This window comes from Anticarsia gemmatalis, chromosome 2, assembly GCF_050436995.1.
Source record: "Anticarsia gemmatalis isolate Benzon Research Colony breed Stoneville strain chromosome 2, ilAntGemm2 primary, whole genome shotgun sequence".
Taxonomy (NCBI): domain Eukaryota; kingdom Metazoa; phylum Arthropoda; class Insecta; order Lepidoptera; family Erebidae; genus Anticarsia; species Anticarsia gemmatalis.
Window position 1 is genome coordinate 4,952,651 of NC_134746.1, and position 21,461 is coordinate 4,974,111.

Below are 21,461 nucleotides of genomic sequence, written 5' to 3' on the forward strand. Positions count from 1 at the left end.
ATTGAATATCGTCATTATAGGTGGTATAACATAAAATAGATAATATGTTACTGTAAAAGCCCGAACGGTGGTAAATCCTAAGATTTTCCGGTATAACCTAAGATTTACCAACTCGCAATGGTAAAAGTCCGAACAATTATTTTATTTCGAACTTTTACCTATATTCACTTGATGATATCGAGATGTCGCCGGAGCCCCGCTTCGCGGGGCTCCTCCTTCTGGGTGGTTAAAAAAAAATAACCACGAAGGCTAAGGTGGGAGCTTCGCTTCGCTCGCTCCCACCTTAGCCTTCTAACCTAACCTACCCATGTCGCTATGCCCAAAACTCCTTCTTTATAACTATGCCACAGTATATAATTATACCGTGAAATAGTTATAAACAAAGTTATGACGGAGGATTTTTTTATATATCGTAACATAGTTTTTAAACTCTGGCTTGTCCGGACTTTTACCATTGAGAGTTGGTAAATCTTAGGTTTTACCGGAAAATCTTAGGATTTACCACAATTCGGGCTTTTACAGTAACAGATATAAATATTAGCACATGAATAGAAAATTGAATGAACTGATTTAAATATTTCCAAAAATTTTACTGTCCAGTATTCATTGTTATTGGGGTGATTAACTTAAAGACAAATTAGATAAAAGAGTATATTATAATGGTAGTCAATTACAAAATAATTAGCAACAATTAAGTCCCAGTAGTTGTGTTTAATTAATAATTAATTAATAGTGTAATTATAAGTTATTATTAAGTAGCTCACAAATTCTTATTTGTTTGTACATTTTTTCATAATACTGATTAGTTAACATTATCACAATTAAGATTAACAGTCAACAATTTTATTTTAAGCTTATTAACAAAATGGCTCCGCATAGCAAGGTAGTAATTATTTTTTATCGTCTAGATCAAAGTTATCCATGCCCCTAAAAATGAGTTCTTCTTTAAGTTTAAGAACTTCTTGCACCAACATTTGATTGTTTTTCTCCAGTTTACTTATAATGCCTTTTAAGTGCTTGTTGTATTCTTCTTGGTCTGATTTAATACTTCTACATGCAGAATATGATGCTTTACTAGAATGTGTGTGAACATCTGAAAATTTAGAAGAGGTGGGAAGTTTAATTAAAAATTAATTTACCTTTGTCTATGTATAATTATAAGTTTTTAAATATCTGTACCTTTATCTCTCAGTCTATCAGTAAGTTTTTCATTCTGTAGTTTGAGTCTTGTTATCTCATTGTTCAGTTTCCTCTCACCAGCTTCCTTTTGTTTGGTGACTTGCAACAACTTTGCCCTCGTTTCAGTCAACCTGTGTAGCATCTCATCTGAATGATCTGAAATCCTTTGAGCTGAAGCCACGCATGCCTTGGACTCATTTTTCTCTAAACTTATCTTTTCTTTTAATCTCATTACTATTCCCTGTAATAAAAGAAAAATATAAGACTCTATAGACTCTCTACATAATTCTATGAACTTAAATATGAAATTGTCAGTTTATTTTTTATACTTACATTCAGCTGCTTGTTATTGTGCACCAGTATGTGATTTTCTTCTTCTAATCTCTCAGCCTTTTGCTGTAAATTCTTAGTAGTGTGCAACAATGTCCACACAGCATTGACAAGATTGACGAGAGCTTCCGACCGTAACGTGTTCGAGTTGACATCCAAATATGGATTAAAGACATAGTTTATATTGAGGAGATTAAATTCCTAAGAACGAAAAACAACATCACATTAATATGGAAGACGAAAACGGTCGTAACGATACTTTAAGGCCACGAAACAAAGACAATGTTTACTCACTTCATGTAGGCCAATTAGGCACTCCTTAAAGTTTTTAATAGTACACGGTTCGTATGCGGTGGCCCTTTTATGTTTGTAATTTTGTAAGAGCTCCTTTACCTCTTCGTCTAAAGCTTCATATTCTTCAACTGTAGCCATCGAATCTCTTTGTAACTAAAGCAGTAATATAGGAAAAGTAAAACTAGAAAGTAAAATAAGTTATGTTATTTTACTATAAATTTAAACGTATTCGTGTTAGTATAGTTAAAATAAGAACTAGTACGTTTTAAAGTAAATAAACTTAGTAAAGCAAGAAAAAGTCAAAAGTTAAGAACAAGTTTCAAAAGTTGCAAGAATCTAACCGCGAAATTTGAAACAAATGACAGATTGAAATATTCAGTGCTGCCAGCATTCACTTATTTGTAAATAATGTCATCGGTCATCTTTTTGGATTGAATCACGATTGAACGATTTTCTGTAAAGCATATCTTTTGTGTTTAGGTTGCAAAAGCCTTATCTTCATAAGCTAATATAAGATAAATAAAATTGAATGAATGGAGTTTAAAATTCATCACAGGGTAGATATTTTTTCAAACAACAAAAATGTGGTTAACTTGAAAAATACTTCACATCTATATTGCAGTTACGGCTAGAACTTAGTCTATTACGTACCTACCTTATTGCGCCTTGACATCGAATGCAGTGAAATTCTTTATCATAATTATCTTAAATCTCATGTTATTTGACTAAAAAACAATAGTTCAAACTCTAGCTACTTTTTTATGACTTTATGGTGAATAAACTAATTCAATAAAATGGCAACTCCATTAACGCCAGTTGTCAATTTGTTTGTCATGTTAGAAATTGTTGTTGAGTTGTTAGATTTTACAGATTTTACTTCAAAGCAAATTAACCTGCTTTTTCTCTCTTTGCCTAGGTGATAATAACATAATACCGTGTGTGCATGTTGTTTCTTTTATAAAATAACGCGAAACTACGGCGCCATGAATTCATCAATTGAAATCAGTTCATACCGTGATCAACATTTTAAGGTAAAATGCTTTATAGCCTTTTCTCGGTTAAAATTAAAGCTTTGTATGGTATAAATATAGTTTTCATAAGAAACCATTGCGAATTATTAAACTATAAAATGATCTTATCTCACAGGGATCCAGGAGCGAACAAGAAAAGTTATTGAAAGCGTCAGCAACACTTTATATCGGAAATCTATCATTTTATACCACAGAAGAACAAATATATGAATTATTTTCAAAGTGTGGTGATATAAGAAGAGTTATTATGGGTTTAGATAAGTATAAGAAAACTCCTTGCGGATTTTGCTTCGTCGAATATTACTCACGATTAGACGCCGAAAACTGTATGAGGTTAGTTTATTATAAACAAACGTATCAAGTAGACTTATAAAATTATAACTTTATAAGTTCAAGATCTCATTATTTTTATGGTGTGTTATATTTTTAGAGGAACATATTTCAGTAATTTGAGTAAAGTTCCAATCTGTAAGATTATGTAGGACATGACCTACAAACCGTTAGAATAATCAGTACAATTAGTGATAAACATATGGATATAGCCTTTCTGGTGTTTACAGGTATATAAACGGTACTAGACTGGATGACAGAATAATCCGTTGTGATTGGGACGCTGGCTTCGTTGAAGGCAGACAATACGGAAGGGGCAAAACTGGCGGACAGGTATCAATATTTACTTAATTATGTAACAAATATTCTTTAAGGAAGCTGTGCACCTCTCTTTTAATATTTGTTAGACTACCAACATCATACAACGTCATGTTCTAATGTATTTCATTTTCTTCTCTTTAATTTTCATTGTTCAGACAACTGTTACATGAGTAGTCTATTATTGCAACAAGAAATAAATCTTAGTATTAAAGACTTGCTTCAAATCATAGGTCTGCTCTTCAGCTATAATTAAAATGTAGATTAAACAGTGTCAAATTTGTTGAATAATGTAGTCTATAGCTGTGTGAATAATGTTTCAGGTCCGAGATGAGTATAGAACTGATTATGACGGAGGCAGAGGTGGCTACGGAAAGATCATTGCTCAAAAAATAACTCCCAACACAATGGAACGCTGATAGATAATAAGTGATTATAGTGTGCTCTAATTGTAAGGAACAGGACTTTGTGTGAAGACTGTTAATAATAACATGTGACTCCATTCAACTTCATCTGAATGCCAAATAAATATAATGTATCAAACATTTTTCATCTAATGATACTTCAATTTTTTTCTCTTGTGTTCATCAAAATTTTCCCCGCAACAATATAGTTAACTTCCTGGAATCCAGACTGTGCCGAATTGAACCGGTTTCATTCATCTTACCTGATTTAGTATTAAAAGAAAAATGCGAAATTACTGCAAATAATAAATAGCATCTTTTGCTCGAGCAATGCTATAGGCAAAATAATTTTCTGATTTATTTAGATTGTTATGATAGAATAAGAATAAATAATAAAAAAGATTTTGGTTCATTTTCAATTGTTTATTCCAAGAAAAATATGTTTAAATGCAATATAAAAGTAACAAAAACAATATGGACTTTGTTAAATAAATACCATAAAATATATTCGTCTGGAAATAAATGCGTCGTGTTACAAGCTTAATGGTCACAACATTTATACCTAAAGCAAGAGTTAAAATATAATATTCGTTCTATCGAAGTACATTCATAATACATTGAAAGCAATAATAAGTATAACAGTAGAAACAAGTGTAAAAATAGACAAAGATATTCGACTATAATAAATTCAACGACAATATGTAAAGAGACAGTATGTGAAATACAACAATAACACAACTACAAAAGGCCTTCGAACAACAGATATCGTCTAACACATAGTTTTCTAAATTCTGTCAGATCAGCAATATGGCTTTTTGCAAATTGCAAAATATAAATAGATTCATAAGTACTTTCATATTTAACGTAGTATCTTAATATTATGACTTGTGACGTGGTTTAATCTCTAGGCGAGGTCTCAGGCATCAGGTCAAACCACAATGTCTTAGCCTCACGGAAGTCGTACTGGTTCAAGTGAACTAAAACCTGTAACACACAAAATTTCAAATAAGATTAAATAATTATACATTTGAGTTTCAAGTAAAACGGAACAATAAAAAAGGGAATAACAATGTAGTGTTAGCATATCAATTTGAAATAAAGGTGTAAATAAATCAGTATACGATGTTTTAGCTACGTCGTACACATTAAATATTAATGTCATTTACCTGTCCGATAACCGGGCTGCCTCCGAGGAAGCCCTTGTGCGTGGCGACGGTGACCTCCACCTGCCTCGAGTGCAGCTCCGCTAATGGGATCACCCACTCGAACTGCTCGTCGTATTCAGGCATACAATTATCCTTCACAACCTATTAACAATAATAATAACAAGTCAAGAGTATAGCAAAGAGAAAGTCATATTTTACACATGTCAAATTAGTTACTCGAATGTGTATACGTCCGTGATACACGTGCACGTATACGTATGTCGAATAACGATAAGCACAAGTTACTAGTACGTAGCTCTAAGTCTTGTTATACTACGAAGGTGTTTCCCAGAGACCGAATTGATACGCGCAGAAATTATGGACGTCTACGTCGTCTATGACGACTGTCTAAGGAAATACATTAAACGCATTATTATGTGTACACAAATTCAACTTACCACTGTCTTGCGTTTCGAATCCTTAGAACGTCCAGGCAGCAAATATAATTTCACGTACGGATCGGGCACGTTGGCCGGGTCCTTCAATGGTATGTGCCTGATGAAAAATAACACGTAATAAGTAATTCTGGGTAATTACGCTGAGAATGTAATTATATAGTAATTTACTTACATTATCTTATGCACGACTACGAATAATGTTTGATTCTGCATACTGTAGCGTAGTGATAGCAAAATACGCCCTAAGCCAGCTTCTCCAGAAGACCTGTGAAAGTAGTAATAAGATAATATTGAGTTCAAATTCTAAATAGTAACTAATATAAAATTGGTGTATAATAATATGTTACTGTAAAAGCCCGAACTGTGGTAAATCCTAAGATTTTCCGGTAAAACCTAAGATTTACCAACTGTCAATGGTAAAAGTCCGAATAAGCCAGAGTTTAAAAACTATGTTACGATATATAAAAAAATCCTCCTTCATAACATGTTTATAACTATTTCACGGTATAATTATATATTGTGACATAGTTATAAAGAAGGAGTTTTGGGCAAAGCGACAATTTTTTTTTAACCACCTAGAAGCGACATTTCGACATCATCAAGTGAATATAGGTAAAAGTTCGAAATAAAATAATTGTTCGGACTTTTACTATTGCGAGTTGGTAAATCTTAGGTTATACCGGAAAATCTTAGGATTTACCACCGTTCGGGCTTTTACAGTAACATATATACTGATTTAAATAAATTTTAACTAACGTGGTCAAAGACGAGGTCCTGTGAACGAGTTTTGGAGATGAACGCTCGGCTGGAGGCGAATACTCCTGGGGTACATCTGAAATAAGATAAAACATATATTAATTATGGATACGTTAATTTTAAACTTAATAATTTATATGAATAAAAATGAATTACCAAAATATATGTACCTACGCGTATAACTTTTGAACAACTCAACTAAATTGGGTAACTTTTTTTTTATATGTTTGTAATGGAGAATGTTACTAGGTATGAAATTTTGACTCAGTAAAGCCTGTACATGTCCATGCAAACTAGTTTTTGTTTCAGTGAAAAATACCAAGTAGTTTTGATTTTACAAGCATTCAAAGTTTCAAAAAATATCCAGTCCCGCTAACAGCGTGACGTCATAGTACACCATGCCGCGCGAGCCGCGTCCCGCTTAATATCAAGTCTCCAGCCGTAGATGTAATAGCTTATGCAGTATTTTGTTGTGTTTTCGTCTGCTTATTACATTTAAAGTGTAATAATAGTAAATATTATTAAAAGAGACTATGTGAGCCAGACTTAGCGTAATGTACAATGACTCGGAAACTAATTGACGTACCAAAGTAATTCTTTCACAAGTATTTTTTATTTTTAACAGAGAATATGGAGAGCTAGTAATCCAAATTTGTTAACATTCTCCATTGTCGAAATAAGGTTTGTGTGGGATCAATGGGATCGAAATACCCACGGGAACGGGATCATCGGTATTTTATAAAACTTAGACTTACCAACTTCTTTTTCGATGTGCTCTACAGGCACAGACTTTTGTGAACTGTTGTCTGGTACGCCATCGTCAATGTTTTTCAACTCAGGCTCACTGGGTTGAGCTGTCAAAACAAAATAAATGTTAACTTGTGTTTTCATTAGGGCAATCTGCCACTAGTCGGCGTAACCTGAAATTCGCTCACTAGGGTTTAAAGTAATGATAAAATTTGCATAATATAATATTAAGTTGATTATATATAATGACCTAAGTTTCAACCTAGTGTCAAAGTTGTTCAAGGCGCCCGAAGGCCTTTGACGTGGCTTAACGACTGTTATCAGGTATCAGGTAGTTGACAACAACCGGGACCGTTCAAATACCAATATGCGGACACCTCAACTGGCTATAGGCGCCTCAATTGAAACGTTGTCAACATACATCAAATAAAATCATGCATTTTTCCTCCACTCATTTAACCTCACTTGCTACGACTCCTACAGACTTCTCTATCTTCATTCACATTTACCCATCTTGTCATACAAGACCATCGATTACGAAAATAACTATTAAATGGAGTATACAACATACCCGGTTGAGCTGCAACAGGTTCTGGTGTGTAGCCGTCAACGGACTCGAGGCTGGCGGGCACGTGCGCGGGCGCGGGGGCGGGGGCGGGCGCCGGCGACGGCTGCGCCGGGGTTATCGGCGGGGACGGAGTCGACGGCGGTATCACCACCGGGATCTCATCTTCCACTAGATCTTCCTCCCTGATAGCCTCTTTTAAAATCTAAACAAACAATATACTGTGTTATAAAAAGTAATGATGAAATGTATGTTTTCAGAACTCTTAAGGGTCAATTTCACAGCGTAAAATTGTTTGATAGTGTATCTGGACTGGATAAATAAACTGACAGCAAATGCATGAGAAAAAAATTACAAGAATCCTCCTGATAACTGATAGAAGATTTAGAAGTTTCTAAGTATCATGTAATCATTTGCGTTAAATACTCACTCTCAGTTGCAGCGACATAATAATTTTAGATTCGGGGCCAGACTTCTGCAGCATCAGGGGCTGTGTGATCATGGTCAGGTCTTTTTGTTTCAACAGCGCTGAGATTCCATATGTTAGCATACCGAGCTGGCTTCCAGTTTTAGAGTCCAATACCTAAAACGAAAAATAAGTTTACTATTTTTTTCATGAAGCACATTTACTGCTTTCAATACCGGCCCGGAGCTCTAATTTGAGCTTTGGTTCAGAAATATATCTTTATATTGAGTTTGTTTGGTTGATAATAAAAACATCATTTTGAAGAATTTAACAATGTCAAGGCAACCATTTGATTACCTGGCAACACCAGTTTTACCCAGATAGAAGAGTAGCCGTCTGATGATACAATATTAAGAACAACAGTATGAGACAAAAAAAACAAAAAGGAGCTCGATTCTCTACCACTATCAACTGTCTATAACCGGTTAGCTAACGAGTTATTTTGTATGAAAATCTGATCAGCGCCTCTGGCGGGCTTCTTAGAAACTATTTCGGCAGTACATTTTAAATGTTAAATGTTACTGGTATGCAATTTTGTATTTTTGTTTCGGTCCCTTACCTTAATTTCCAAGTTGTCAATCTCAGGATTTTGTACAAGGAAAGAGTGCCCTATCTCATAGACCGGGTCATCAGTTCTCATTTGTACGGCGGTGTTCTCTGTCTTCTTGCCGACAGTCACCGTCAAATACGGGTCGGGCTTCGACTGGGCGCGCGCGTTCTATCACCAAAATATAAAAATAGTTATAGTAAAAGTATTATACAAAATGTAAAACGTAGAATTTGATATGTACTTACAGGCAGCTTCTTACAAGAATCGATGTAGACTGACAAAACTGCAGAACTGAGGTCTCCTGTCTTGATCAATAGTGTCTCGGTCAGAGCCTGAAATAAAACACATAGTAAGCAAAAAAATCACAAACTTACCGCGGCCTAGCTTTAAATGTACTGATTTTAGAGCATTTTGAAGAAGTAGTAAAACAAGCACTAAAATAATTGAAAATATTAAAAAGGTACATATCACTTACACGACTAAGCTCCGTCACATCAGTAGTAAGACGATGCCACGACAAACGCAGCTCCACTTTCCCATGCTTGGCTTGTTGAAGAGTTTGCCACTGTAATGTTGAATTCAAAATAAATTAGTATTTAACAGTTATTTAGCAAAACAGGTACGAGGTACCACAATATGCGGTGGCGTAAGTGCAATCCCAATGATCAAAACTCACTATTTAATTACAATAGATAACAAGTACGCCAAGAGCTACGCGGAAACCTTTCTGGTCAAAGGCCCAGCGTTTTTGGCCAATTTATATTTAGCCATAGGTAAGGTACTGGGCTCCAATAGCTAGAAACTAGTTACAAACATTAACGATAATTCTAATAAACTATCTGCCAAAATAAAATAGGTAAAAGATGAAGAAAATCTTACCGTATCTAGTCGACCGAATCGCACCACTTGCGAGATATCTAATGAACACCTGAAATAAAAATACATTTAGATACCCAGTACCATAAAACAATAATATTTTATATTTCAAATTGAATTGTTAGCATTGAGAATTTAGAAACATTATTCATTCTTTAAGAAGTATAGATATAAAGGTGCAACACACAACATTCAATGAACACAAAGCATAGATATGTGTAGAATGTAAGTACTTGAAAATAGTATATTCCAGCCCTTAGGAATACTCCTCCGACGTCTGATTGAGTGGCGTTTGATTAAACGTTAAATCTATTCTAGTGTATTAATGTTTGGTTCTAGCTGTGGCAACAAAAGCTGAATGTTATTTTCGGGGATTAGTATGAAACCCAATTAAGTGTGCCCGTTTATTTCATTATTAATTATGAAGTGCCATAGTGTGGAGTTACAGCTTACAGTATGAAAGCAGCGGTTATCTTTGCATCTGTGTGCAGTCTTTGTGGTCGGTGGTCGGTCTGTGGCAAGTATGTTAGTTTACAGTGTGATATGTACATGGTCTAGTATACGTTGTTACGAGAGGCAGCGACCGACCTGCCCAGTTTCTCATCTCTGCCCGTGCGGTCCCAGTCGAAAAGCTTGATGAGCACTACCGACGCGCTGCTTCGTAGCACAGACTGTCACAACCCACCATGTTATACACACATACACATATTACACCAACTCGACTTTAAACGCTATTAGTTTGCGGATATTTACAGTTTATTTGTTCAGTAAAGTTATTGTTTTAAGGGTTTTAGAAAGGGAATGTATTAGATAGAAAAAATATAAAAATACGAGTGTCAATGTTAGATATTTTGTAAATATTTTAGTTGTATAATACATAGAAATAGTTAATTAAATATAGCGATAAATAAACTTGCCACGTCATAAAATGTTTTGTTCTATACCCCCAATGTGTTTGGTATTCGTATTACGCCTGGAGAGTAAATGGCCAAAATACATCTTACACACACTAGCTGTAGACATCAAACAGCACACCAAGAATTCAAACAGTTAAAACCAGGAGTGAATCTTAGCATCACCGATGCAAGATACACATACTACTCCGGTCAATTTAGACATTTGACCCACGACAAATTCAGGGGAAGCTGAAAATTCTTAAAATTGTTTAAATTATAATTATAAACATTGTCTTAAAAGTCCCAACCGATCCCATGTAAGGAAAAAATTTTAGCGGGGTAATAAGGTCCAAAAAATGAGATTTTAGCGATTTTCTTGAAAACGGTAAGTTTTATCGCAAAATTACCCCAGACATAATTTGTAAATCAGGGAATTTCCTATAAAAAAGGTATCAATAATTTTTTCCCTAAAAGCCACCGCTTCTGAGATATAACGATGCAAAACCTTTGGAAAAGGATTATGTATTGAGAACCATTCCAAAAGTTTTCGTAAGTCTTTAGCATCTTTTTTTACTAGTGAATCACTTGCATCAACATGCTGCTCGGTCGTATCCATCCTAACATTAGCCAGATCTTCTAATTTTTCACAAACTGTATTTATTGCATGCATACTATAAACCCATTTACTTATGACACTCTGTTTTGTGCTTCTTCCTCGAGCAATACCTCCATCTGTCTTCATAGCTTTCATCATAGACTGCTCAATTACCATGTCCGTTGAAGTGCCACAGCTTAATTTGTCTGAACGTCTCACAGTGAAGAATCCTTCTGAAAATTTTTTATAGACTTCAGGATCTATGAAATTCTCTAATTGTAGCATATCCTGCAAGTATAGGTGTGCAGACTTAGCATACGGAAAATGTCCAGACGCGTGAAAGTAAGGAAGCATTTCTTTGACGCAGTTTAAATGAGCTTTCCAATCCCCCATACGTTCAGCTCTTAAAAACTCTTTAAGAATTGAAACCATATAAAAATATTGAATCCAAAGTTTCGCTGTTGGTCCTCGTTCCTCATAATCCTTAAGTTTTTGATTCAGTTTATTAAGTAAAGCTCCAGATATTTCATCATTTTCAATATCATTGTATGAAAAAATTTTATCTACTCTATTTTCGATATTAATTATTAAATCAGCATCCATGATGTCATCGATTTCAACTTCTTTTAATATTATAATTGCTAAAGCAAGTTGAAGTAGTGTATGAGTGTATTATGACGCTCGCAATTTTTTGCATCGTTATATCTCAGAAGCGGTGGCTTTTAGGGAAAAAATTATTGATACCTTTTTTATAGGAAATTCCCTGATCTACAAATTATGTCTGGGGTAATTTTGCGATAAAACATACCGTTTTCAAGAAAATCGCGAAAATCTCATTTTTTGGACCTTATTACCCCGCTAAAATTTTTTCCTTACATGGGATCGGTTGGGACTTTTAAGACAATGTTTATAATTATAATTTAAACAATTTTAAGAATTTTCAGCTTCCCCTGAATTTGTCGTGGGTTTACTGATTTTTTGGTCTAATTTGACCGGACTATACAGTTATATAACGAGTTACAAACGGTGATAATAAGAGTCATGTTAAATAAAAATAAAACATATAACACGGCAATGAAATGTCGCTAATGTGACAATGCACGAGAGCGGCGGAGACGGACCTGCCAAGATAATCATCGTTCTGTATGCCCATTCCCGGGTCCCAGTCCCACAGCTCGCACTGCAGCACTTGACTCTTCCTTGAACTTATTAACGCCTTGGGACAAAATCACAATACATCGACATGTTAGTTCAGCGCCAAATATATGTACCTTAATTATAATTTGGAATTTCGATTACAAAGAGTGGGCCAATCACCTGCTAATACCCTGACTATCTGGCAAGTATATCCAATCGTTTAAACAACAATAACAGAAATTGCATATATGAAAGACACATTAGCAATCTCCATATTCTTGTAACTATTAAGAAGAAGTTGGAAGGAGCTAGATAGAGAAAATATAATAATAAATTCATCTAAATTACATAACATATAAAAACTCACCTTCACCTGGAGTCTACATACTATAATATACTATAATAGCTTGCACATGCACTAACGCTACACATGCAATATAAATAAGTGTGTATTAGAAACGAGAGGCTCTAGCTAATACAGTCAAATGTCATTACAAATATAAACAAATGGCCACAATTTTTGTATGGTTTCATAGCTTTATTTTGCATCGAGCCTTTCCTTTCGGATCTTGGTGTCGTAACAAGTCTTCAACAACGATGTTTAACGTATATAAAAATATTTAATTCGCCTTGTATCAACACCGATGGAGCGACGTGTTAATGTCTAAATCTAAGTCATCAAGCTAACAGTGGATTTTCTAGCGTTTTTAACTACACTGTCAACCATCAGACTGCTATGCTTATCTATGAAAGCCGGGACAGTTACGATGCGTGAAGCGAGTGCAACCGTCAGCGTAGCACGTAGCAAAGCGTAGTCCGTTTGCTGCCAGCGCCTTGTCCCGCCACCGTCACCCGTGCACGTACTTACTTGCCCAATTTGTCGTCATCATTGCCTTCGTCCTTGTCAAACACTTCGACCTCCAACGCTTGCCCCAGAGATTGCATTATACGCGCCTTTATGCCACACGCGCATAGTCCGAAGCAAACATAAGTGAGGAAAACAAAATCTTATTCATGACTACTTACTTTGTAAAGTTTGTAAGCACCGACAACATTTGGTATGTTTATAGTTAAATTACAAAATTTTACAGTTATAACCCATTAGCATGTTAATTCAGAATCACCAATTAGTTTCAATAAAAGTAGGCGGATTATCGTACTAACGGGATCATCATGTAAACTTGAATAGTACATATTATTTCTTTAGCTCGATTTCCACGTGTCTAAAAGACTCCACTTAAAAGGGATCACAGATTGGTGCTTATACAGATTATAATCAGATTACTGATTCATTACAAAAGCGAACGTTTTTTACACTTCCGAAGTTAATGACTGAACATTGAAAATTTTCAGTCATATGAAATTTTCGAAGTATTATCCATATAAATAAGGAATATCATATGTAAGTAGATCAAGTTACTGAATCAATATTGCCTGGAAAATATTTACAACCTAAGCCCTAATTTCAAAAGGTGCCGAATAATACAATGTGTGTATTATTCGACAATATCACAAAAATCTGTAACTTAGTAAAAAAGTTTTGTTCACACGAAGTATGTAAACATTTTGTAAAACATTTCACATTATTATAATAATTGGAACATTGCAACAATAACAGGTAAAAGTCAACATACTTCGGAATAAAGTGATGAAATTCTTGCTCATGCTCATTCCTGACAATGGTTATAAAAGAACAACACAATGTTAAAATAATATTGTTCATTTAAAATAGGTTACTAGTGACCCTATAATAAAATTATATTATGAAATATAACATAATTTCATTTAATTATAGTTGGTAACACCTTGCCCCTCATTAGGTGTTACCATTATTGTTTCCTATTAACTTAGGAAAGAACAAGATAAAAAAAGAGATTGCTTATCGTAATCAATAAATGTACACCGCCTTAATCTGCTTTATTTCTCTACTACAAGAATAAAGATATATCATTTTATTGTAATATTATAAACAGTTGATTATTATATTTAGAAACTGTGTAAATCGAGCAATATCGAACTAGATTTTTATCAACAGACAGATATACTCAGTTACTCAGTGATTTTTGTTTTGTGCTTTAAACTTTTCAGAAAGTGCATAAACATTGTGTTGCCTTTTTAAAATTGAACGATGACATTAAGTTAACTTGCATTCTCGCCTTAAAGAGAAGTTAACACAACATTCACGGTACATGCGGGTACCCGCAGTAGAATCAGAAATGAGCAGGAAATACTAACTACTTACTTACCAAACGTATTCCCCGATTAATCAAAAATAAGCAAGCACATCTTAGAAGTTAAGTACCAATATTAAGAAAAAAATCTTAAGAACTTTGTGAACTACACAATATATAAGAGCTATACGGACTAAACACCAACTTTTTTTATAGTTCAAAACTAAGTAGAGAGTCTTGCATGCACAGCAAAGGCATACAAAATTCAGGATCTATAATATTAGAGACCCGCAGGCTTATGCAGCTGACGGTGGCCTGTTTGATATAGCTATTAAATTTAGAAGAAACATACAGTTATAGTCCAGATAAATCGTGCACCATAAGGCTCTCTATGAATTTGTCAGACTATAGTAAATTAACTTAGCTCTTATTCATGGTTGTATAGTACACAAATTCCTTGGTGTGTCCACGAAACTAATACTATTATATCGTTTTAATAGTTAAAACTAACACTAAGAATATAAAAATACCCATGTGCTAGAAAATAACATAAAATAAACAAGTATAGTAATAATTTCTTACCTCGCACCAGAAGTCCCACCGAGGGTTAACGTTGTTATCGATGTGTTTAGTCTTCCATTGCTGGGCGCCCACCGTTATGATCGCGTACGGATCAGACTTACCCTTACCTGTAAAGCAAATCACGTTACAGAACAAATGTATTTTTTTTTATTGGAATGTAGTATTTAAAAAATAAATGGAAGTTTTCCCACCAAGCATAGATACATCTTTCTTCATAAGATTTTGCGCTTGAACGAGATGGATACGTAGTACACCCTGAAACAAAAGGATACTTTAACACCTCACGAATCGTTACCAAAACAAATTTATTAAAAGATTGTACAAAATTACAAATAAAATCCCGTATTGCATACTAAGTTACATATTATTATAACAATCCTATAGCTAGGTTCTTAATCAGTAGCTTACATAGTTAAAAGAAGGTCAGACCGTTGTCATAAATGACGTTACTAAATAAAGGGGCTACTACTGAGATCTCCTAGTAACAAAATTAGAAATATCTGAAAAGTAATAACATCTAAAAAAGGGTACAAAAGGTATATATTTACCTCGGGCTCTGGCATCCTGAGGTCAACAGTGGGTATTTCATCGCTCAACTTAATGGGAAGTTTATTGGGCAATACCATCATTTTGGCTACTTGCTCCACGATACAACGACGTAGAATGTCACTGGAAAGGACAGTAGGTCAGGTCAAGCGCACCAGTCTTATTGTAACGAGCTTTAAGTGTGACATAATTATAATGCCTTTCTCTGCTTGGACCATATTACTATCATCGCCTGGGTCGGATGCAGTAGTTTTAAATAATAAAAGAATAATCAATATCGGTTTCATCCATTACATTTTTTAGAGGCTGTTTGCAAGTACGTATTTACTTTGTGATTGTCAATTGTTTGTTCGTAATCTTAGATACAAGATCTTATTAGTAGTGTGTATTTAAAAGGAAATGGCAATAAGATATTTTACAATCTTAACTTTATCTCATCCTTATTCCTATCTTACCTAAATCCAGGCATGTCTAAAACATCAGCTGCGCCAACCAAGTTAAAATCTATGGATGGATTGTTCAAAAAGAATATTTGAAGGCCACCGACTAAAGGCATCTTGTTAATTAATGGTTTCATTACGACGCGCACCATACCGTGAATCTGAAACACAATAGATTATTAACATCAAGACTAACTATCACTTAATTAAAACATTGATTCTATTCTAACCTGTAGGTCTTTAATGCCACCACGAATACGTTGCAATACGAACGATATATCGCAGTCTCCGGCATAGCTGAAATCATTAAATGTATTTAGTATAAATATACGTACATGCACGCATTTACGTACGCATGCACGCACGTAATAATAAAGTTACTTTTAGGCGGTATATATTTCAGCTGTCGTTCACTAGCTGACCCGCGCAACTTCACTTGCGTCACATAAGAGACAATAGGTAATAATTTTCCCCGTTTTTATAACATTTTTCGTTGCTACTCCGCTTCTTATAGCCGTAGCTTGATGTTATATAGCCTAAAGCCTTCCTCGATAAATGGGCTATCTAACACTGAAAGAATTTTTCAAATCGGATCAGTAGTTTCTGAGATTAGCGCGTTCAAACAAACAAACAAACAAACTCTTCAGCTTTATAATATTAGTATAGATTAGTATAGGTTTTTCGTTGCTACTCCGCTTCTTATGGCCGTAGCGTAATGATATATAGCCTAAAGCCTTCCTCGATAAATGGTCTATTCAGCACAAAAAGGATCATTTCAATTTGAGCCAGCAGCTTTTGAGATTAGCGCGTTCAGACCAACAAACAAACAAACTCTTCAGCTTTATAATATTAGTATAGATAAGTAGGCTTACAACAAATCGACATCCATAATGATTTCATCTCTGGACAGATTCTTATCGTAGACTTTGACGCCACCGACGCGCGGCGCCTGCAAACATTAAACATTAACACTCTCGTTATTACAACTATAAAAACAACTTTATAGCATCTATAAAAAGATTATGCAAGACTCAAGGAAAAAAAAAGGAGAAATATGTTCATTGTATTATACTTTTACGGTACATCTACTTTTAAGTGCATATTTTTTGCGATTCATGAATAAATAATAGAATACATTATCATGGAATCCAAACATTTATTATTTACTTCTCGGTTCACGACGACAAGTTGTTGAAAAATTATACAATACTACGATTCGAAAGGCAATGAGTTATGTCTTGCATTTAGTTATAAGTGTATTTATGTACTTACGATAGTGCCGAGTATCACGCGCTCGAACTTGAACCCATTCAGTTTGTAATTAGCCAAACTCTCCGCCACGGCTGGTTCGATGGACTCTTTCAAGATGTTTCGAGCGAATTGATTCACGTTCGGCCATACTTGCAGGAGGATCTGTTATTTTGAAAGCAATTTAGAAGATAAAAGGTCCTTGTGTTTAATATTTATAGCTTTCTTTGTTCGTTTCAGACTATATCAAATGTGAAAATAGCGTAGTTTTCATTGTATCTCAATTACCGAGGGTGTGGCCGATCACTTTTATCAGCGCTGGTTAATTAGCGTTAAGGTACAAACAGTCTTATCTAGTTGAGGGTTATCGCATTAATCCTGAATTATGAAGCCGAAATATGGCAAGAATTTGACCGCAGAATGCAAATTATCATCACGAGTTCAATTAGATTACTTTTGATAGTGTACAAACTCTTTATAGAATTGACCTAGGCAAAAAATTAACATGATTTATGCATCGTTGTTCTGGTGAGTGGATCAATAAGCGAGCGGCACACTTTAAATAATGTAGGTGGGAACAAGTGATATATCGCGTCATGTGTAGGAGGCTAAAACATTGAACAAATTACTAGATACATTACTTACCCTGTTTAACCATTCCGCTCGCTCCACGTCAGGGAAGAATACCTGTAAACACGTTATAATGAGCTCATAACGTTAATTAACTCTAACTATTGTAAAGTTTGGTATTCATAACTTTTAAACTCTCGCGTTGCATGATTATTATATTATATATATATAATAGAATACGGGAATTAACGCAACCACGGCGTGTGCAACCTGCGCCGAAACGTTAGGCATTTTAAGGTAAAATGCGTGTTCGCGTTAATTCCCGTATTCTATTATACATTAAGTTTTCAATTGAATAGACGCAATGAGTATCTAGTAGGTGATATGCAAATATCAAATGTGTCATCTTTATTAGCTTTCCGCAAATATGATTAACTTTGTTTGAACTGAGTATGCAGTCTGTACATAACTGTCTTATGACTGTTACATTTTATATGTTTTTAGTTATCGTTTTGGTACCGGCAACTTCGTCTTGCTTCAGATAGAGTGTAAGAATAATCTCAAATTACGTAAGATACTAGGTATTATTCTCAGCTACGCTCAATTCTAAAATACGAGAATATAAATCTTCGAGAAATATTAAAGTAAAATCATGTTACTCCCGAATCCTTCGTTCGGATTTATTTCGTTACGTATCCGACGTTCTTCGATTATGTCTGTCGTGTTTAACGCGTGTTAAGTCAATCGGTGTCAATGACCTACGATTACGTAAGCCTTGTCGGTTCCGCCGGTACCTAATCGATATTTGCGGAATCTAAGACAATCGAATGCTATGAAGTGATACATATTCTTGTTAAAAGTAAAAAAATATAGTGTTCACTACATTTCGTAAATAGTAAGAAATATTTATAAATAGGCTTGGGATATCACATATTAGGCGTTAGCAACGCCATAAATACACATCCATTAGGGAATTAAGATCAACTACTTCAATCAACCAGCCATTATTTATTTACGATAGCCCCTTGTTATTACTGAAATGGCTAACGCCTTTCCTACAGTAACGCCTTTGCTACAGTATTTGTTTTTTACGACGTACAAAGGCATTACCTTTCTTATAATTTATGCATACTTAATTTACGACTCTGCGCCATACACTTACCCACGCGGGCAGGTCGTCGAGCTTAGCCAAAACAAAGTCTTTTTCGGACGACTTTGCGGCAGCCTTGGCCAAGTTGCGACGATACTCGCTCTCCCTGCGCCATTGGTCGCGAAGTACCGATAGTATAACGGGGCCGATCAACCAGGCCACGCTCCATTGCATGTACCCCACCAGGTACACCGCGCCAACGACCGACACCTGCAGCAATGGTTGACGAACCATGTAAAATATTCACTAATAATGTTTTAATTTTAATCCATAGACTGGAAATAGTTTTCTCATAGCAGGTGTATAAGCACTCAAAAGTATGATGATAAACGAAACATTATCTTGATTAAAGAAACGGAATTAAGATAGTATATCAGAATAATAAACACAATTTTTAATTCAGGTGTAACTTAATATGTAATAATGATTGGAAGATTATAATGGTTAGTAAATTCCAATAACTTTTAGATGACCCATACACAAGGATAACTCTGTTCTTATTTGGATTTCCACTATGCTAGTTAGCATTATCAGTGTGTAATAATGAATATTAATTAGTGACATAATTATAATATACATTATGATAGCTGTATTTATATAAATGATTAGAAATAATGATGTATTAATACACTCAATTTATATGACTAACTAAGCATGTTATTTTAAATAAGGTAAATGTGCTACACCTACTAAGATAATGCATATTTCCTACTTCCAGATAGGTATAATGTATTCTGTACAGCCAAAAGCAAAAATAAGTACAGTTCGTTATATTTATTTTTAACTGTATTTCTTCAAAGAGTGCAAGTACTATTGTTTACAACTTCAAAGTAGTTTGAATATCACTGTCAGTAGTTTGAATATCACTTGATTAATGTTAACAGTAAATTTACTACTGTTATTGTCTTCAAAGTAATTTTACAAATAATTATTATGTATTTATTGTTGATTAAAAACTTAAAATAATATTTTCATTAAAAAAATACAACTAAAATTATGACAATGCATACATATTTTTGCTTTGAACTCTAGTTAATTATAATAGATACAATAATAGTTACAGCCCAAGGGAATATATTCACGTATGACATCACCCTCTGATATCAAGCCAACTGTTTCCATGTCCAGTTAAAGTGTGACATACTAGTTATACACACAATGGTATAAGGATATTGATAACTAGTAACTACCTACTTTAAACTGATAAGCCTTTTCTTATGCTCTTGAGTTAATATTTTCTTGTTTGTTATGTTTGATAAATGGTAAATTTTGTAGCTACAGATTTTTTTTTGAGTAACTAAAAGTACTTCTCTAGAAGTAGCCACAAAAACAATAATAGTGGGAATTTTGTTATGTGGTCATCAATTTACATAATTTAAAAGTTAAAACTAATGAATAAGGAACTAACCATACTCTAAATAACTGACTTGTGAGTCAAAGCACATCTACACACTTCAAGGTCACTAGTGAGTCATCATACATCCTATTTTGTTTAGTTAATGCAGTCACACTGGCAGCCAACACTTCATTTCAATTGCAAAGTGATGATGATGCCTTTTACTATTTATAACTAAAGTGCACTAAAAAGGTTTACTTACCTTTTTAAAGAACCTGTATATCATGGAGAGTACATTCCCATTTTCATCATCACTGCTGGGAGGCAGGGCAGGTTTACTCGCCGACACCATTTTCTTCTCATCACTTGCCTTGAACCCAACATATTATATTACAAAAACATGTAAGAGAGTGTTGCATTTCTTTAAAAACAAAACAGCGAAGTATAAGCAACAGCTGTAAAATCACAAAAATAAAAACATTAAAAAATATTCAAACAGGGTTGTTGTGGATTTTTCTTACATTAATTATCATAAAACAGTACAATACTTACGAGATTAAGTCATATTTATTTATAGATATAGTTGTAACAGCGTTTTGACTGTATCTCAAAATAAAAGCGGAAAATAAAGTAGCTGAACACGTACCATGCTGGACAGACTGGTGACGAGGTTGGGAATCGAACAAAAACTAACAATACAAAATAAAACCGATTACCGATTGTTATTTTATCCTTGTAAGTCTAACACATAGTAGTCTACAAAAATAACTAAACTGTGTCTAAAATAACATTATGAATTGTAATACATTACTTTTCATTAACAGAGTCTGGCAAAGGCCGCGTGATTACGAAGAATAAATGAAATACACAGCAAATGATGCTATGCGGCAATTTCGCAACTTCCCATTCAAATAAAATTGTTTTGGTGTGGCATTGACAGTTGGCGCCTGGCGATTCGTTTCTGACATTGACATATTTGACATTTGATTAAAGGGGCTGTCACACTACTAAAATACGTTTTTTGACTATTTGATTTTCACTTTAAAACTTATTATAAAATTTTAAAAAGTTTTGTATCAGTTTTGTCTGTTTATACTCAAAATTCTAACGGTTAAATAAAATATCTGGAAAAAGAAATAAAAATTGCGAAACAACCCTCTATTGAATTAATGCATAAGTGAATTGCACATTTTCTCGTCTAATAGCGTAGCTTCAAGGTCCCGTCACGTAAAAGAAATTAATCAGTTTTACTTAGATTTTCCTCGAGTACCGAAGTATTCGATAAAAATATATGCGATTGTTATAATATAGGTCCGATTACGATTTTTGGATGTGGCAATC

The 21,461-nt window shown here is 34.3% G+C and overlaps 3 protein-coding genes across 7 annotated transcripts; 1 reads left to right on the forward strand and 2 right to left on the reverse strand.

Annotated features, from left to right (window-relative positions):
• Positions 1-637: 637 nt before the first annotated feature.
• Positions 638-2,165, reverse strand: LOC142978178 (uncharacterized). The gene is made up of 4 exons (XM_076122510.1): positions 1,804-2,165; positions 1,513-1,710; positions 1,180-1,420; positions 638-1,093 (listed from the first exon to the last, which is right to left on the reverse strand). Exons 1-4 carry the CDS (start codon positions 1,939-1,941, stop codon positions 891-893), a joined length of 780 nt encoding a protein of 259 aa, XP_075978625.1. The 5' UTR covers positions 1,942-2,165; the 3' UTR covers positions 638-890.
• A 449-nt stretch (positions 2,166-2,614) lies between these two features.
• Positions 2,615-4,044, forward strand: Cbp20 (cap binding protein 20). The gene is made up of 4 exons (XM_076125904.1): positions 2,615-2,834; positions 2,950-3,167; positions 3,395-3,497; positions 3,806-4,044. The coding sequence occupies exons 1-4, from the start codon at positions 2,787-2,789 to the stop codon at positions 3,899-3,901; spliced, it is 465 nt and encodes a 154-aa protein (XP_075982019.1). The 5' UTR covers positions 2,615-2,786; the 3' UTR covers positions 3,902-4,044.
• Positions 4,045-4,294: 250 nt separating this feature from the next.
• Esyt2 (extended synaptotagmin-like protein 2) lies at positions 4,295-21,104 on the reverse strand. Of its 5 annotated transcripts, XM_076125857.1 has the most exons (25): positions 20,932-21,104; positions 20,767-20,809; positions 20,383-20,490; positions 18,797-18,994; positions 17,710-17,751; positions 17,089-17,229; positions 16,689-16,765; positions 16,047-16,113; positions 15,832-15,977; positions 15,379-15,499; positions 15,022-15,085; positions 14,831-14,937; positions 12,062-12,156; positions 9,453-9,501; positions 9,049-9,138; positions 8,819-8,905; positions 8,583-8,741; positions 7,988-8,140; positions 7,564-7,762; positions 7,001-7,099; positions 6,246-6,321; positions 5,662-5,754; positions 5,490-5,586; positions 5,053-5,193; positions 4,295-4,870 (listed from the first exon to the last, which is right to left on the reverse strand). In XM_076125857.1, exons 2-25 carry the CDS (start codon positions 20,767-20,769, stop codon positions 4,784-4,786), a joined length of 2,499 nt encoding a protein of 832 aa, XP_075981972.1. In that variant the 5' UTR covers positions 20,770-20,809; positions 20,932-21,104; the 3' UTR covers positions 4,295-4,783. The 5 variants fall into 5 exon arrangements, with proteins under 5 accessions (XP_075981972.1, XP_075982008.1, XP_075981989.1 ...); XM_076125893.1 differs by lacking the exon at positions 20,767-20,809 and having other exon boundaries at positions 20,932-21,083; XM_076125874.1 differs by lacking the exon at positions 12,062-12,156 and adding an exon at positions 10,038-10,120 and having other exon boundaries at positions 20,767-21,065.
• Positions 21,105-21,461: the final 357 nt, after the last annotated feature.

Bases quoted from the DNA above. Each gene is read 5' to 3' on its own strand.
- LOC142978178 (XM_076122510.1), bottom strand. From the start codon at position 1,941: ATGGCTACAGTTGAAGAATATGAAGCTTTAGACGAAGAGGTAAAGGAG. The intron at 1,711-1,803 runs GTGAGTAAACAT...TTTCGTTCTTAG, and splicing joins GCCTAATTGGCCTACATGAA to GAATTTAATCTCCTCAATAT. The intron at 1,421-1,512 runs GTAAGTATAAAA...CTTTTATTACAG, and splicing joins ACAATAACAAGCAGCTGAAT to GGAATAGTAATGAGATTAAA.
- Cbp20 (XM_076125904.1), top strand. From the start codon at position 2,787: ATGAATTCATCAATTGAAATCAGTTCATACCGTGATCAACATTTTAAG. The intron at 3,168-3,394 runs GTTAGTTTATTA...TGGTGTTTACAG, and splicing joins GACGCCGAAAACTGTATGAG to GTATATAAACGGTACTAGAC. The intron at 3,498-3,805 runs GTATCAATATTT...ATAATGTTTCAG, and splicing joins GGGGCAAAACTGGCGGACAG to GTCCGAGATGAGTATAGAAC.
- Esyt2 (XM_076125857.1), bottom strand. The intron at 15,500-15,831 runs GTAAGATAGGAA...TGTCCTTTCCAG, and splicing joins TTAGACATGCCTGGATTTAG to TGACATTCTACGTCGTTGTA. The intron at 6,322-7,000 runs GTAAGTCTAAGT...ATCTTATTTCAG, and splicing joins GCACATCGAAAAAGAAGTTG to ATGTACCCCAGGAGTATTCG.